A 19,357-nucleotide genomic window follows, 5' to 3' on the forward strand; every position below is an offset into this window, starting at 1 on the left:
CAGCAGTGCGCTTTTTTTGTCGCTTATCATACAGTAAAAGAAGAAACATCATTCTCCAGGAAGTGCTCCATTATAAACATTTAGACAACTAACCTATGCTTTCACCTGTCAACAATGCTGTCACTGAATAATTTAGGCGTTATTTGCATATCTCAGGCTCTTCAGCATTCACCAAAGTTATTAGCTATCAGGCAATGGTTATCAAAGGCTTCGTCTCGTGCAACGCTATGCAACAACTCTATCACCTTCAGCAGTAAGGGCACAAGGAGGCACACGGGCTTCAGATTACTTAACGAAAGTATAGTAAAACATGTCAGTTCACTGCAAACGACTTTCTGCACAGCCTCTGGGAAGCTACACTGTTGGAACTGTAGCCAGTCTATCGAACAAACTCCGGCCTTCTTCTGTTTATCGTGTAACTTTGTCCAGCCTCCAGATGAGAGGGCGTCCTATTTCCTGATTATGGAGTGGTGAGTGATATGACGTTTTCAATTGAAATGTTACATTATGTTTACACACTCACTAAGCTCCCTATTATTATCATTATTATTATTCATTTAGTTTGTATTCACTATTTTGTTTGCACTCATCACAAACGGTGCCTCCAGAAAGTATTCACACCCCTTAACTTTTTCCATTTTGTTTGTGTTACAGCCTGAGTTTAAAATGTATTAAATTGAGATTGTGTGTCACTGGCCTACACACAATACCCCCTAGTTTCAAAGTGGAATAATGGTTTTAGAACACTTTAAAAATGAATGAAAAAGTCAGTGGTGTTAAGTGAAAATACTTTAAAGTCCTACTTTACAAAAAAACTTTCTGTAGTTTACTTTACGATTAATATTTTTGACAACTTTTACTTCACTACATTCCTAAATATATATATATATATATATATATAATGTACTTTTTACTCCATACATTTTCCCGGACACCCAAAAGTATTCTCAAAAGGACATACTTATCAAGAGAACATCCCTGGTCATCTCTACTGCCTCCTGATCTGGCAGACTCACTAAACACAAATGCTTTATTTGTAAATGGAGTCTGAGTGTTGGAGTGTGCCCCTGACTATCCATAAATTAAAAACCAGAAAATTGTGCCATCTGGTTTGCTTAATATAATGAATTTTAAATTAATTATACTTTTAATACTTAACTATATTTTAGCAATTGCATTTACTTTTGATACTTATGTATATTTAAAACCAAACTTTTACTCAAGTAGTATTTTACTGAGTGACTTTTACTTGAGTCATTTTCTAGAAAAGATATCTTGACAATTGAGTACTTTCTCCACCACTGTTAAACATGAAAATATTAAATGTCTTGAGTCAATAATTATTCATCCCCTTTGTTAATGCAGGCCTAAATAAGTTCAGGAGTAAAAATGTGCTTAACAAGTCACATAATAATTGCATGTACTCACTCTGTGTGCAATACAATCAAGTCCACTTTTATTGGTCAGATACACATGGTTAGTAGATGTTAATGTGAGTGCAGCGAAATGCTTGTGCTTCACGTTCCAATCGTGCAGTAATATCTAACAAGGAATCTAACAATTTCACAACAACTACCGAATACACACAAGTGTAAAGGACAGTGAGTGTGAATACTTATGTAAATGAGATATTTCTGTATTTCATTTTCAATACATTTCCAAACATTTCTAAAAACATGTTTGCACTTTTTCATTATGGAGTATTGTGTGTAGAAGGTTGAGAAAACAAAATATGTATTTCATCTATTTTGAATTCAGGCTGTAACACAACAAAATGTGGAATAAATGCATGGGCAGGAATCACAATCAGTTAAAAAACAAGACCTTTAATAGGACAGATTCACCCTAAAGTACCCTACAGTGCAATGGATGCTTAACCTCTGTTATTGCTTATTTTTAGTGACCAGACCTTTGCACTGGATACCCAGAGGCTGCAGAAAACATACTTGAAGCTCCAGCGGTCTCTTCACCCTGACAACTTCAGCCAGAAAACTGCGGTATGGATGGAGGGCTCAGGGCTTGTCAGTTGACAGCAATAAGGCTGGAACACTTGGGTTTTGAGTAGGGATGGGCATTTTTAATAATTTCGCTATTAGAATGATATACAATTTTGGGGGCGATATCTGGGTATTTGAAATGCATGTGTTTTTAAAGTTTAAAAACTATAACGAGGACTTGCTCGCGCGAATCAGGTGAGGCGGTGTGCTCTCTGCTTGTCAAATAATCGGGTTATCATTAATAGTTACCTCAGCCACAAAGTTAAAATTGGCTATATCGTAAAAATTCATGAAAACAAAAATGAGCTTTTGGGTCTTAACTTTATGCCTAACCTTAAATTAACAGTGTGGTTAATGTTATTTGCTAAGGTTAAGTTCGAATTCACGTTTATGCAGATACATATTTGAAATAGCCTAGGTTTATGACTTTGTGACTGTGGTAACTTGTGATGACCATCAAATCGATGTAAAGAAGCTACACTAGCCAGTTAAGTTTGCTATTTAGTAAGGCTAATTGAGACTGTTTTGCTGTGCTCCCGGTTCTAATGCCACAACAGCTCTATTCATATTAAACAACAGCCTACCTATTGCTTGATCATGGTAGCCTATCACTTCTCATTTAGCACGCGCTCCAGCAGGTATATCTCTCTGGTTACCCCCAAAACCAATTCTTTCTTTGGCCACCTCTCCTTCCAGTTCTCTGCTGCCAATGACTGGAACAAACTACAATAATCTCTGAAACTGGAAACACTTATCTCCCTCACTAGCTTTAAGCACCAGCTGTCAGAGCAGCTCACAGATTACTTCACCTGTACATAGCCCACATATAATTTAGCCCAAACAACTACCTCTTTCCCTACTGTATTTATTTTATTTATTTATTTTGCTCCTTTGCACCCCGTTATTTCTATCTCTACTTTGCACATTCTTCCACTGCAAATCTACCATTCCAGTGTTTTACTTGCTATATTGTATTTACTTTGCCACCATGGCCTTTCTTTTGCCTTTACCTCCCTTCTCACCTCATTTGCTCACATCGTATATAGACTTGTTTCTACTGTATTATTGACTCTGTTTGTTTTACTCCATGTGTAACTCTGTGTCGTTGTATGTGTCGAACTGCTTTGCTTTATCTTGGCCAGGTCGCACTTGTAAATGAGAACTTGTTCTCAACTTGCCTACCTGGTTAAATAAAGGTGTTCTCAACTAGCCTACCTGGTTAAATAAAGGTGTTCTCAACTAGCCTACCTGGTTAAATAAAGGTGAAAAAAAAAAATAATAATAAAACATTTAGCCAACTTTATTCCATAATTGTAATTCCATTTTGCATTGATTAGAAATCTCCAACTTCACTTGCTACACATGGAGTAGCCCAATAATGGACTAAAGGAGCCTAACTACTCCTTATAGTCCAAAAACCTTACATGTTCTGTTTAAAGGCGCATTGGCTCTGGAAGCCAAAACAGCCAAATACTCCATCTAAACGTGAATCGATTCTTGCGGTACGTTTCTTGAACAATAAATCCTTTTACTTTCATATCACATCCAAATTAATTTCACAAATGTAAAATACATTTGTGGTGTCCGTCTTCCGTTCACACAGATGTTTGGTGACGCAGATGTTAAGACCGAGCATTGGGTCCCTTTACAAACTCCCCCGTACAGAAGTCGCCTTCGTCTGATGACTCTTATGTGTAGTATAATGGATGTTGATCAAGGGGCTACACATGGTACAGATGGTGCCTCGGACCGGAGTGCAGCTTTGATTGACCGACAATAACAAGGTGCACCTGTGAAAAATTACATTTAAAAAAAAAAAAAAACGTTTTTAATAGTCATAACTGTTCTAAAACTGTTGTTTGATAAAAATGTCATGGTCCATCCTTGTATGTCAAAAATGTCACATACATAATTGAATTACACTTTAGCATTTTATTCAAATAGGCCTATGTCATGTTTTGAATAATCCCAGAAGTAGGCTAATCAAATAACTGTGCCCTAGTTTTGCAAAAGGCTAAGGCTGGGATAAGAGAAAAGGCGGGGGGTCAGGGTTTTGAAAAAGTAATCCAGTGCTAGGGCTAGGTTTACGCTAGGACTTTCATGAAGGCTCATGTTTGAATAGAGGTTTTGAAAAAGTAATCCAGTGCTAGGGCTAGGTTTACGCTAGGACTTTCATGAAGGCTCATGTTTGAATAGACGTTTTGAAAAAGTAATCCAGTGCTAGGGCTAGGTTTACGCTAGGAAGGCTCATGTTTGAATAGAGGTTTTGAAAATTGGTTAATAGGCCTACCAGGCCTGTACATTACTAGGAATGGGCAATACCAGGCCTGTACAGTACTAGGAATGGACAATCTCAGGCCTGTACAGTACTAGGAATGAACAATACCAGGCCTGTATAGTACTAGGAATGGACAATCCCAGACCTGTACAGTACTCGGAATGGACAATCCCAGGCCTGTACAGTACTAGGAATGGACAATCCCAGGCCTGTACAGTACTAGGGAATGGACAATACTGGGCACGGACAATACCAGGCCTGTACAGTACTAGGAATGGACAATACTAGGCACGGACAATCCCAGGCCTGTACAGTACTAGGAATGGACAATCCCAGGCCTGTACAGTACTAGGGAATGGACAATCCCGGACTTGTACAGTACTAGGAATGGACAATCCCAGGCCTGTACAGTACTAGGAATGGACAATACCAGGCCTGTACAGTACTAGGAATGGACAATACTAGGCACGGACAATACCAGGCCTGTACAGTACTAGGAATGGACAATAGCAGGCCTGTACAGTACTAGGAATGATCAATACTAGGCCTGTACAGTACTAGGAATGGACAATACTAGGCCTGTACAGTACTAGGAATGATCAACACTAGGCCTGTTCAGTACTCAGACTTGACAATAATAGGCATGTACAATACTGGGAATGGACAATACCAGGCCTGTACAGTACTAGGAATGGACAGTACTTGAAATTGACAATACTAGGCCTGTACAGTTCTAGGAATGGACAATACTAGGCCTGGACAATACTAGGCCTGGACAATACTAGGGAATGGACAATCCCGGACTTGTACAGTACTAGGAATGGACAATCCCAGGCCTGTACAGTACTAGGGAATGGACAATACTGGGCACGGACAATACTAGGCCTGGACAATACTAGGGAATGGACAATCCCGGACTTGTACAGTACTAGGAATGGACAATACTAGGCATGGACAATACCAGGCCTGTATAGTACTAGGAATGGACAGTACTAGGAATGATCAATACTAGGCCTGTACAGTACTAGGAATGGACAATACTAGGCCTGTACAGTACTAGGAATGGACAATACTAGGCATGGACAATACCAGGCCTGTATAGTACTAGGAATGGACAGTACTAGGAATGATCAATACTAGGCCTGTACAGTACTAGGAATGGACAATACTAGGCCTGTACAGTACTAGGAATGATCAATACTAGGCCTGTACAGTACTAGGAATGATCAATACTAGGCCTGTTCAGTACTCAGACTTGACAATAATAGGCATGTACAATACAGGGAATGGACAATACCAGGCCTTTACAATACTCATAATGGACAATACCAGGCCTGTACAGTATTGGAAATGGATAGTACTCGACCTGTACAGTACTAGGCCTGGACAATACTAGGCCTGGACAATACTAGGCCTGGACAATGCTAGGTTTGGACAATACTAGGATTGGACTATACTAGGCCTGGACAGTACTAGGAATGGACAATACTAGGCCTGGACAGTACTAGGAATGGACAATACTAGGCCTGGACAATACTAGGCCTGGGCAGTACTAGGAATGGACAATGCTAGGAATGGACAATGCTAGGCCTCAACAGTACTGGGAATTGAACAATGCTAGACCTGGACAGGACGAGGCCTGGACAGGACTCGGAATGGACAATACCAGGCCTGTACAGTACTAGGGATGGATAATACTAGGCCTGTACAGTACTAGGAATGGACAGTACTTGGAATTGACAATACTAGGCCTGTACAGTTCGAGGAATGGACAATACTAGGCCTGTACAGTACTTGGAATGGACAATACCAGGCCTGTACAGTACTAGGAATGGACAATACTAGGCCCGTACAGTACTAGGAATGGACAATGCTAGGCCTGGACAGGACTAGGAATGGACAATACTAGGACTGTACAGTACTAGGAATGGACAATGCTAGGCCTGGACAGGACTAGGAATGGACAATACCAGGCCTGTACAGTACTAGGAATGGACAATAATAGGCCTGTACAGGACTAAGAATGGACAGTACTAGGCCTGGACAGGACTAGGAATGGACAATGCTAGGCCTGGACAGGACTAGGAATGGACAATACTAGGACTGTACAGTACTAGGAATGGACAATAATAGGCCTGTACAGGACTAAGAATGGACAATACTAGGCCCGTACAGTACTAGGAATGGACAATACCAGGCCTGTACAGTACTAGGAATGGACAATACTAGGCCCGTACAGTACTAGGAATGGACAATGCTAGGCCTGGACAGGACTAGGAATGGACAATACTAGGACTGTACAGTACTAGGAATGGACAATAGGCCTGTACAGGACTAAGAATGGACAGTACTAGGAATGGACAATACTAGGCCTGTACAGTATTAGGAATGAACAGTACTAGGAATGGGCAATACCAGGCCTGTACAGTACTAGGAATGGACAATCCCAGGCCTGTACAGTACTAGGAATGGACAATCCCAGGCCTGTACAGTACTAGGAATGGCCAATACTAGGAATGGACAATGCTAGGCCTCTACAGTACCAGGAATGGACAATGCTAGGCCTCTACAGTACCAGGACTGGACAATACTAGGACTGTACAGTACTAGGAATGGACAATAATAGGAATGGGCAATACCAGGCCTGTACAGTACTAGGAATGGGAAATACCAGGCCTGTACAGTACTAGAAATGGACAATACTAGGCCTATACAGTACTTGGAATGGACAATACCAGGCCTGTACAGTACTAGGAATGGACAATACCAGACCTGTACCGTACTAGGAATGGACTAAACTAGGCCTGTACAGTACTAGGAATGGACAATACTAGGAATTGGACGAAATCAGGCCTGTACAGTACTAGGACTGGACAAATCTAGGCCTGTACAGTACTAGGAATGGACAATACTAAGCCTGTACAGTACGAAGAATGGACAATACTAGGTATGGACAATACCAGGCCTGGACAATACTAGGATTGGACAATACCAGGCCTGTACAGTACTAGGAATGGACAATCCCAGGCCTGTACAGTACTAGGAATGGACAATCCCAGGCCTGTACATTACTAGGAATGGACAATCCCAGGCCTGTACAGTACTAGGAATGGACAATACCAGGCCTGTATAGTACTAGGAATGGACAATCCCAGACCTGTACAGTACTCGGAATGGACAATCCCAGGCCTGTACAGTACTAGGAATGGACAATACTAGGAATGGACAATACTAGGCCTGTACAGTACTAGGAATGGACAGTACTTGGAATTGACAATACTAGGCCTGTACAGTTCTAGGAATGGACAATACTAGGCCTGGACAATACTAGGAATGGACAATCCCAGGCCTGTACAGTACTAGGAATGGACAATCCCAGGCCTGTACAGTACTAGGGAATGGACAATCCCGGACTTGTACAGTACTAGGAATGATCAATACTAGGCCTGTACAGTACTAGGAATGGACAATACTAGGCCTGTACAGTACTAGGAATGATCAATACTAGGCCTGTGCAGTACTAGGAATGGACAGTACTTGGAATTGACAATACTAGGCCTGTACAGTACTAGGAATGGACAATACTAGGCATGGACAATACCAGGCTTGTACAGTACTAGGAATGGACAATACCAGGCCTGTACAGTACTAGGAATGATCAATACTAGGCCTGTACAGTACTAGGAATTGACAATACTAGGCCTGTACAGTACTAGGAATGATCAATACTAGGCCTGTGCAGTACTAGGAATGGACAGTACTTGGAATTGACAATACTAGGCCTGTACAGTACTAGGAATGATCAATACTAGGCCTGTTCAGTACTCAGACTTGACAATAATAGGCATGTACAATACTGGGAATGGACAATACCAGGCCTTTACAGTATCGGAAATGGATAGTACTAGACCTGTACAGTACTAGGCCTGGACATTACATTACATTACATTTAAGTCATTTAGCAGACGCTCTTATCCAGACAATACTAGGCCTGGACAATACTAGGCCTGGACAATACTAGGCCTGTATAGTACTAGGAATGGACAATTCTAGGCCTGGACAGTACTAGGAATGGACAATACTAGGCCTGGACAGTACTAGGAATGGACAATACTAGGCCTGGACAATACTAGGCCTGGGCAGTACTAGGAATTGGACAATGCTAGACCTGTACAGTACTTGGAATGGACAATACCAGGCCTGTACAGTACTAGGAATTGGACAATGCTAGACCTGTACAGTACTTGGAATGGACAATACCAGGCCTGTACAGTACTAGGAATTGGACAATGCTAGACCTGTACAGTACTTGGAATCGACAATACCAGGCCTGTACAGTACTAGGAATGGACAGTACTTGGAATTGACAATACTAGGCCTGTACAGTTCTAGGAATGGACAATACTAGGCCTGTACAGTACTTGGAATGGACAATACTAGGCCTGTACAGTACTTGGAATGGACAGTACTAGGCCTGGACAGGACTAGGAATGGACAATACTAGGCCTGGACAGGACTAGGAATGGACAATACTAGGCCTGTACAAATCAAATGTATTTATATAGCCCTTCGTACATCAGCTGATATCTCAAAGTGCTGTACAGAAACCCAGCCTAAAACCCCAAACAGCAAGCAATGCAGGTGTAGAAGCACGGTGGCTAGGAAAAACTCCCTAGAAAGGCCAAAACCTAGGAAGAAACCTAGAGAGGAACCAGGCTATGTGGGGTGGCCAGTCCTCTTCTGGCTGTGCCGGGTAGAGATTATAACAGAACATGGCCAAGATGTTCAAATGTTCATAAATGACCAGCATGGTCGAATAATAGTAAGGCAGAACAGTTGAAACTGGAGCAGCAGCATGGCCAGGTTGACTGGGGACAGCAAGGAGTCATCATGTCAGGTAGTCCTGGGACATGGTCCTAGGGCCCAGGCCAGTTGAAACTGGAGCAGCAGCATGGCCAGGTGGACTGGGGACAGCAAGGAGTCATCATGTCAGGTAGTCCTGGGGCATGGTCCTAGGGCTCAGGTCCTCCGAGAGAGAGAAAGAAAGAGAGAAGGGGAGAGAATTAGAGAACGCACACTTAGATTCACACAGGACACCGAATAGGACAGGAGAAGTACTCCAGATATAACAAACTGACCCTAGCCCCCCGACACATAAACTACTGCAGCATAAATACTGGAGGCTGAGACAGGAGGGGTCAGGAGACACTGTGGCCCCATCCGAGGACACCCCCGGACAGGGCCAAACAGGAAGGATATAACCCCACCGACTTTGCCAAAGCACAGCCCCCACACCACTAGAGGGATATCTTCAACCACCAACTTACCATCCTGAGACAAGGCTGAGTATAGCCCACAAAGATCTCCGCCACGGCACAACCCAAGGGGGGGCGCCAACCCAGACAGGATGACCACAACAGTGAATCAACCCACTCAGGTGACGCACCCCCCGCAGGGACGGCATGAGAGAGCCCCAGTAAGCCAGTGACTCAGCCCCTGTAACAGGGTTAGAGGCAGAGAATCCCAGTGGAAAGAGGGGAACCGGCCAGGCAGAGACAGCAAGGGCGGTTCGTTGCTCCAGAGCCTTGCCGTTCACCTTCCCACTCCTGGGCCAGACTACACTCAATCATATGACCCACTGAAGAGATGAGTCTTCAGTAAAGACTTAAATGTTGAGACCGAGTTTGCGTCTCTGACATGGGTAGGCAGACCGTTCCATAAAAATGGAGCTCTATAGGAGAAAGCCCTGCCTCCAGCTGTTTGCTTAGAAATTCTAGGGACAATTAGGAGGCCTGCGTCTTGTGACCGTAGCGTACGTGTAGGTATGTAAGGCAGGACCAAATCAGAGAGATAGGTAGGAGCAAGCCCATGTAATGCTTTGTAGGTTAGCAGTAAAACCTTGAAATCAGCCCTTGCTTTGACAGGAAGCCAGTGTAGAGAGGCTAGCACTGGAGTAATATGATCAAATTTTTTGGTTCTAGTCAGGATTCTAGCAGCCGTATTTAGCACTAACTGAAGTTTATTTAGTGCTTTATCCGGGTAGCCGGAAAGTAGAGCATTGCAGTAGTCTAACCTAGAAGTGACAAAAGCATGGATTAATTTTTCTGCATCATTTTTGGACAGAAAGTTTCTGATTTTTGCAATGTTACGTAGATGGAAAAAGCTGTCCTCGAAATGGTCTTGATATGTTCTTCAAAAGAGAGATCAGGGTCCAGAGTAACGCCGAGGTCCTTCACAGTTTTATTTGAGACGACTGTACAACCATTAAGATTAATTGTCAGATTCAATAGAAGATCTCTTTGTTTCTTGGGACCTAGAACAAGCATCTCTGTTTTGTCCGAGTTTAATAGTAGAAAGTTTGCAGCCATCCACATCCTTATGTCTGAAACACATGCTTCTAGCGAGGGCAATTTTGGGGCTTCACCATGTTTCATTGAAATGTACAGCTGTGTGTCATCCGCATAGCAGTGAAAGTTTACATTATGTTTTCGAATAACATCCCCAAGAGGTAAAATATATAGTGAAAACAATAGTGGTCCTAAAACGGAACCTTGAGGAACACCGAAATTTACAGTTGATTTGTCAGAGGACAAACCATTCACAGAGACAAACTGATATCTTTCCGACAGATAAGATCTAAACCAGGCCAGAACATGTCCGTGTAGACCAATTTGGGTTTCCAATCTCTCCAAAAGAATGTGGTGATCGATGGTATCAAAAGCAGCACTAAGGTCTAGGAGCACGAGGACAGATGCAGAGCCTCGGTCCGATGCCATTAAAATGCCATTTACCACCTTCACAAGTGCCGTCTCAGTGCTATGATGGGGTCTAAAAACAGACTGAAGCATTTCGTATACATTGTTTGTCTTCAGGAAGGCAGTGAGTTGCTGCGCAACAGCCTTCTCTAAAATTTTTGAGAGGAATGGAAGATTCGATATAGGCCGATAGTTTTTTATATTTTCTGGGTCAAGGTTTGGCTTTTTCAAGAGAGGCTTTATTACTGCCACTTTTAGTGAGTTTGGTACACATCCAGTGGATAGAGAGCCGTTTATTATGTTCAACATAGGAGGGCCAAGCACAGGAAGCAGCTCTTTCAGTAGTTTAGTTGAAATAGGGTCCAGTATGCAGCTTGAAGGTTTAGAGGCCATGATTATTTTCATCATTGTGTCAAGAGATATAGTACTAAAAGACTTGAGCGTCTCTCTTGATCCTAGGTCCTGGCAGAGTTGTGCAGACTCAGGACAACTGAGGTTTGGAGGAATACGCAGGTTTAAAGAAGAGTCCGTAATTTGCTTTCTAATAATCATAATCTTTTCCTCAAAGAAGTTCATGAATTTATCACTGCTAAAGTGAAAGTCATCCTCTCTTGGGGAATGCTGCTTTTTAGTTAGCTTTGCGACAGTATCAAAAAGGAATTTCGGATTGTTCTTATTTTCCTCAATTAAGTTAGAAAAATAGGATGATCGAGCAGCAGTAAGGGCTCTTCGGTACTGCACGGTACCGTCCTTCCAAGCTAGTCGGAAGACTTTCAGTTTGGTGTGGCGCCATTTCCGTTCCAATTTTCTGGAAGCTTGCTTCAGAGCTCGGGTATTTTCTGTGTACCAGGAAGCTAGTTTCTTATGAGAAATTTTTTTAGTTTTTAGGGGTGCAACTGCATCTAGGGTATTGCGCAAGGTTAAATTGAGATCCTCAGTTAGGTGGTTAACGGATTTTTGTCCTCTGGCGTCCTTGGGTAGGCAGAGGGAGTCTGGAAGGGCATCAAGGAATCTTTGTGTTGTCTGTGAATTTATAGCACGACTTTTGATGTTCCTTGGTTGGGGTCTGAGCAGATTATTTGTTGCAATTGCAAACGTAATAAAATGGTGGTCCGATAGTCCAGGATTATGAGGAAAAACATTAAGATCCACAACATTTATTCCATGGGACAAAACTAGGTCCAGCGTATGACTGTGACAGTGAGTGGGTCCAGAGACATGTTGGACAAAACCCACTGAGTCGATGATGGCTCCGAAAGCCTTTTGGAATGGGTCTGTGGACTTTTCCATGTGAATATTAAAGTCACCAAAGATTAGAATATTATCTCCTATGACTACAAGGTCCGATAGGAATTCAGGGAACTCAGTGAGAAACGCTGTATATGGCCCAGGAGGCCTGTAAACAGTAGCTATAAAAAGTGATTGAGTAGGCTGCATAGATTTCATGACTAGAAGCTCAAAAGACGAAAATGTTTTTGTTTTTTTGTAAATTGAAATTTGCTATCGTAAATGTTAGCAACACCTCCGCCTTTGCGGGATGCACGGGGGATATGGTCACTAGTGTAGCCAGGAGGTGAGGCCTCATTTAACACAGTAAATTCATCAGGCTTAAGCCATGTTTCAGTCAGGCCAATGACATCAAGATTATGATCAGTGATTAGTTCATTGACTATAATTGCCTTTGAAGTAAGGGATCTAACATTAAGTAGCCCTATTTTGAGATGTGAGGTATCATGATCTCTTTCAGTAATGACAGGAATGGAGGTGGTCTTTATCCTAGTGAGATTGCTAAGGCGAACACTGCCATGTTTAGTTTTGCCCAACCTAGGTCGAGGCACAGACACGGTCTCAATGGTGATAGCTGAGCTGACTACACTGACTATGCTAGTGGCAGACTCCACTATGCTGGCAGGCTGGCTAACAGCCTGCTGCCTGGCCTGCACCCTATTTAATTGTGGAGCTAGAGGAGTTAGAGCCCTGTCTATGTTGGTAGATAAGATGAGAGCACCCCTCCAGCTAGGATGGAGTCCGTCACTCCTCAGCAGGTCAGGCTTGGTCCTGTTTGTGGGTGAGTCCCAGAAAGAGGGCCAATTATCTACAAATTCTATCTTTTGGGAGGGGCAGAAAACAGTTTTCAACCAGCGATTGAGTTGTGAGACTCTGCTGTAGAGCTCATCACTCCCCCTAACTGGGAGGGGGCCAGAGACAATTACTCGATGCCGACATCTTTCTAGCTGATATGCATGCAGAAGCTATGTTGCGCTTGGTGATCTCTGACTGTTTCATCCTAACATCGTTGGTGCCGACGTGGATAACAATATCTCTATACTCTCTACACTCGCCAGTTTTAGCTTTAGCCAGCACCATCTTCAGATTAGCTTTAACGTCGGTAGCCCTGCCCCCGGTTAAACAGTGTATGATCGCTGGATGATTCGCTTTAAGTCTAATACTGCGGGTAATGGAGTCGCCAATGACTAGAGTTTTCAATTTGTCAGAGCTAATGGTGGGAAGCTTCGGCGTCTCAGACCCCGTAACGGGAGGAGTAGAGACCAGAGAAGAATCGGCCTCTGACTCCGACCCGCTGCTTAATGGGGAAAACCGGTTGAAAGTTTCTGTCGGCTGAATGAGCGACACAGGTTGAGCGTTCCTACAGCATTTCCTTCCAGAAACCGTGAGAAAGTTGTCCGGCTGCGGGGACTGTGCCAGGGGATTTATACTACTATCTGTACTTACTGGTGGCACAGACGCTGTTTCATCCTTTCCTACACTAAAATTACCCTTGCCTAACGATTGCGTCTGAAGCTGGGCTTGCAGTACAGCTATCCTCGCCGTAAGGCGAGTACAGCGGCTGCAATTAGAAGGCATCATGTTAATGTTACTACTTAGCTTCGGCTGTTGGAGGTCCTGACGAATCGTGTCCAGATAAAGCGTCCGGAGTGAAAAAGTTGAGGAAAAAATAAATAAATATATGAACGTTAATTAAAAAGTGAAAACCGTAAAGTTGTCAGGTAGCAAAATAGGTTGGCAACAAAACGCACAGCAACTCGAAAACAAGCCTGCAAGTTGTGACCGGAATATGAATGGCCAATACTAGGAATGGACAATGCTAGGCCTCTACAGTACTGGGAATTGGACAATGCTAGACCTGGACAGGACGAGGCCTGGACAGGACTCGGAATGGACAATACTAGGCCTGTACAGTACTATGAATGGACAATACTAGGCATGGACAGTACTAGGCCTGGACAGTACTAGGAATGGACAATACTAGGCCTGAGCAGTACTTGGAATGGACAATACTATCCCTGGACAATACTAGGCCTGGACAATACTAGGCCTGGACAATACTAGGCCTTGACAATACTTGGATTCGACTATACTAGACCTCTCAGGACTAGGAAGGGGCAATACTAGGCCTCTCAGGACTAGGAATTGACAGTACTCTAGGAATGGACAGTACTAGGAATTGACAGTACTCTAGGAATGGACAGTACTAGGAATGGGTGCTTGCATTTCACACTTAACCATTTTAGACCCTGTAATATCATGGGATAATGATATAATCTGGATAGGCTGGGATAATTATGTAATTTAAATAACACACCATTCTTCAATGGGACTAGACAGTTATAATCTACATCGGCTGGGAAAATGATATAATTTAAATGACCCACTATACTTCAATGGGACTAGACTGTTATCACCTAATTAGCTGACCTTATACTGTTGCACAATGGGACTGAACGCAAAACATGCTGCCAAGGATTCCTCTACCACAACCAAATCATTACACAACTTTCCGACTGTATTATTAAATCAGCACCCCTGGCTACATTCCCCTAATTTGACTCAGTCCTACAGGGGGTAAAACTCATTACTTACAATTACAAGGTTTCCAGGATGCTCCTGTTGCATTTGAGGCATCCAGGTAAAGACAAAGGGCATACTGTTGACATGACAGCCCCTCTGGCCACCACTGGAGGCTATTGATCCTGCCTGGGTTTGAAGGACCTGACAGCTGCAAATGCTCTCTGCCTGTCAGCCATCTCCAAAACTGCATCCCACATGGCACCCTATTCACTTTGTAGTGCACTACTTTTTATTGGATGGAATAGGGTGCCATTTGGGATGCACCCTAAGCTTGTATCCACCGTTACACCCATCCACCACATCTCACTTATACCTGTTCCCTGGTGGATCCAGACACATTCCAACCCGCTTCCCACTGTAAAGTGTCAAGATCTGTCGAAGAATCTAATTATCACCCAGGGTTTGGCTTTTAAAGATAAATGGATATAGAGGAAAGGGGAATACCTAGTCAGTTGCACAATTTAAAGCATTCAACCGAAATGTGTCTTCCACATTCAACCCAATCCCTCTGAGTCGGAGAGGTGGCAATGTGTGAAATAACTTGTAATGTAATTCCCATGGTGACATGATCTTTCCCACATTTGTGACAGTTTGACAGTTTGAGGAAATATGTGTTAAATGTGTTTGTGTTTATTTTTGTGTGTCTGACGTCCAATATTCTCTATATACAGTCACATCCCAAATGACTGGTACCCTTTATTTAAGATGAGCAAAAAAATACTGTAAAATAACTAATACAAACACTCAGCTATATTGTATGCAAACATTGTTTTGACAATTAGATTCTTTAATACTAATATTATTGCTCAGAGAAAAAGTTTTGTTTAACAAGTAATAAATTAGATAGAGGTCAGAATTATTGGCACCCCTGTCTTCAATACTCCGGCACCCTCTGCTTACGAGGATAACGGCACTGACCCTTTTTCTGAAATGTTTTATATGATTGGAGAACACACTGGGAGGGATCATAGAGTTGCAGTCTGTTTTTGAATGGGTGGCCAGTAATAAACTGGTCCTGAACATTTCTAAAACTAAGAGCATTGCATTTGGTACAAATCATTTCCTAAGTTTTAGACCTCAGCTGAATCTGGTAATGAATGGTGTGGCTGTTGAACAAGTTGAGGAGACTAAGTCAGTTGGTGTTACTGTAAACTGTATTGTTCAAAACATATAGATTCAATGGTTGTAAAGATTGGGATGTCTGTCTAATCAAGAGATGCTCTGCTTTTTTGACACCACACTCCACAAAGCAAGTTGTGCAGACTCTAGTTTGATCTCATCTTGAAGAAAGACCTAGTTAAGGTGCTGCTGGCCCAGAACAGAGCAGCCCGACTGTAATCAGATACTTTGCATGCCAGTCTCTCTTGGTTAAGAGTTGAGGAAAGACTAAACTGCGTCACTTCTTGTTTTTATATGAAATATTAATGTGTTGGAAATTCCAAATTGTTTGCATAATCAACTTACACACTGACACACACACTTACCCCACCAGACATGCCACCAGGGGTCTTTTCACAGCCCCCAGGTCCAGAACAAATTCACAGCAAACCTGGTTTCAAAAAACCGATGAAGCAACACCTCACGGCACAACTCCTCTCCCCCATGTGATCTAATTGTTGTGTGTACTGGCATGTGTGTGGAACTGGTAGATGCACAGACACACTACATGTTAATGTTTGAAATGAATGTCAAGTCTTTTGTCTGTAATGTATTTTTTCTTCATGTGTTGTACCCCAGTAAGACTAACTGTTGCTAATGGGGTTCATAATAAATCTAAATAAAACCTTAGACATTCTTCCATACAGAATCTTTCCAGATCCTTGATATCCTTCATCTGTGCTTATGGACTGCTCTCTTCAATCCAAACCACAGGTTTTCAATGGGGTTCAAGTCCAGAAACTGAGCTGGCCATTGCAAAATGTTGATTTTGTGCTCAATAAACCATTTCTTTGTGGATTTTGATGTGAGCTTGGGGTTATTGTTTTGATGGAAGATCCACTTGCGGCCAGGTTCCAGCCTCCTGGCAGAGGCAACCAGGTTTTTGGCTAAAATGTCATGCACTTGATGAAGTTCATGATGCCATTGACCTGAACAATATAACTCAGTATTTGTATAATTTATTTCATACAGTCTTTTTTGGTTCATCTTTGTAAAGGGTGCCGATAATTTTGGATGTGACTGTATGTTACCATTATGTGATGTCAGTCTGATCACTGTACTGTAGTTAGTCTATATGCCCAGTGTACTGGTGTACCGAATCTTTATTTGTAAGTTAAAGTTGTCTATTTCTTTTGTCAGCAAGAACAAGAGTACTCTGAATACCAGTCAGCCCTAGTAAACAAAGCATACAGGACCCTGCTCAAGCCTTTGAGTCGTGGCCTTTACATGGTGAGTTTGATGTCCTTGTTTTACATTTTTATATTATTATTTATATAGACACACTTTGAATTAATGTTAGCACCAGTGGATGCTGCTGAGGGGAGGACGGCTCATAATAATGGCTAGAATGGAGTGGATGGAATGGAAACCATGTATTTGTTAGCATTCTACGTATTCTGCTGCCGCTATTGCCACGAGCCCGTCCTCCCCAATTAAGGTGCCACCAACCTTCGGTGGTTAGCACAGTTTTTCTTAAAATCCCTTTTTCTCAAACCAATTCAATCAGTTAAATAGTATTAACGTAGCAAGAACCCTTTTAACAACCACAGTTGTCACATTGTTTGAGAGTAACCTAGCCTAGAACCCCTAAGAGCAATCAATAGCACAAAGCCCCCATCAGTTGTTCTACTGTACTTGTTTGTTTTTATAGCATGCCAGACAGTCAGTGATATGTTTACATGTGACAACCTAGTGGAATGTTGTGTTCCCTTCAATGTCAGATTTTTTGTATTTTTAAAGTGAGTTAGTGCTTCTATTTCAGCTGGAGCTGAATGGCATGGGGATAGAGGAGGGGACTGATGCGGGGGCTGATCCTCTGTTCCTTATGGAGTTGATGGAGATCAACCAAGCACTGGATGAGGCACGAAGCAAAGAAGAGTCGGCCAAGATAGGCGCCTCTATGAAAGGTCTGGGATGAAAAAGTCATTTTACTCCGGCTACTTCTGTTTTGTTTTTTTGAGTATGTTGATTTGAATCGGCTGGATGTGAGTTTAATGAAACGGATCAGTGTTTTGCTTATTTTTCCAGTAATTACTTTTCCAGTAATGTAATGAGAATAATGAGATTAATGAGAGTAATGAGATTTTTTCGGGGAGATGAAATTGTACCGTATGGCCCCTAAATGCAAATTGTATTCAAGTTTTAGTTTGCCTTTTTACTTGCAGAGAAGTTGAAAGACTTGACTGAACAAATAGATGCATCCCTGCACAAAGGTATGCTGCACTATCTCAGAGGGCAAAGTGTTACTGTCCCTCCTCTGTCTTCAGTCTTCGGAGATGCTTGCTGATGCCCTGGTGAGACATGGTTCAACTTTCACTCAACGTCTATTTCTTTTCAACAGGAGAGCTTCAAGCTGCCAAAGCGCTTCTCGCCCAAATGAAATACTTTGCGAACATTGAAGAGAAGGTGAAGGAAAAGCTTTCAGAGCTAATGTAAACTGTGTTGACTTCCTTTTGATGGTTCCAGGGTCATTTTAAGGTTGTTGATATTTTCAAAAAAACACAATTGCCACATTTGAGTAGAAGGTTTTAAAGATGTATTCGCATGTGAGTTTCAGGTATACAAATAAATGTCAAGTATTTACTAATTACTTGTTGCTTTCCTTTTTGTGTGTGTAGTTGGTCAGTTAAAAAGACAGTTACATTATCCAGTTGGATTCAAATCAAAACATGACATCCTTTACTCCCTCGATCTCCCCACAGCTTCTATCTCAAGGCCATCAGACTGCCAAACAGCCATCACTAACTCAGAGGCTGCTGCCTACATAGAGACCCAATCACTGGCCACTTTAAGAAATGCATCACTAGTCACTTTAAATAATGCATCACTAGTCACTTTAAATAATGCCACTTTAAACAATGCTTAAATATCTTACATTACATTTACATTTAAGTCATTTAGCAGACGCTCTTATCCAGAGCGACTTACAAATTGGTGTGTTCACCTTAAGACATCCAGTGGAACAGCCACTTTACAATAGTGCATCTAAATCTTTTAAGGGGGGTGAGAAGGATTACTTTATCCTATCCTAGGTATTCCTGAAAGAGGTGGGGTTTCAGGTGTCTCCGGAAGGTGGTGATTGACTCCGCTGTCCTGGCGTCGTGAGGGAGTTTGTTCCACCATTGGGGGGCCAGAGCAGCGAACAGTTTTGACTGGGCTGCGCAGGAACTGTACTTCCTCAGTGGTAGGGAGGCGAGCAGGCCAGAGGTGGATGAACGCAGTGCCCTTGTTTGGGTGTAGGGCCTGATCAGAGCCTGGAGGTACTGAGGTGCCGTTCCCCTCACAGCTCCGTATGCAAG

At 42.5% G+C, this 19,357-nt stretch overlaps 1 protein-coding gene across 1 annotated transcript; it reads left to right on the forward strand.

Annotated features, from left to right (window-relative positions):
• The first annotated feature begins 16 nt into the window (after positions 1-16).
• Positions 17-18,645, forward strand: hscb (HscB mitochondrial iron-sulfur cluster cochaperone). The gene is made up of 6 exons (XM_029678668.2): positions 17-470; positions 1,901-1,997; positions 17,199-17,288; positions 17,821-17,965; positions 18,224-18,271; positions 18,400-18,645. The coding sequence occupies exons 1-6, from the start codon at positions 115-117 to the stop codon at positions 18,492-18,494; spliced, it is 831 nt and encodes a 276-aa protein (XP_029534528.1). The 5' UTR covers positions 17-114; the 3' UTR covers positions 18,495-18,645.
• Positions 18,646-19,357: the final 712 nt, after the last annotated feature.

The sequence above is a fragment of the Oncorhynchus nerka genome, linkage group LG13 (genome assembly GCF_034236695.1).
Source record: "Oncorhynchus nerka isolate Pitt River linkage group LG13, Oner_Uvic_2.0, whole genome shotgun sequence".
In the NCBI taxonomy this organism is placed as follows: domain Eukaryota; kingdom Metazoa; phylum Chordata; class Actinopteri; order Salmoniformes; family Salmonidae; genus Oncorhynchus; species Oncorhynchus nerka.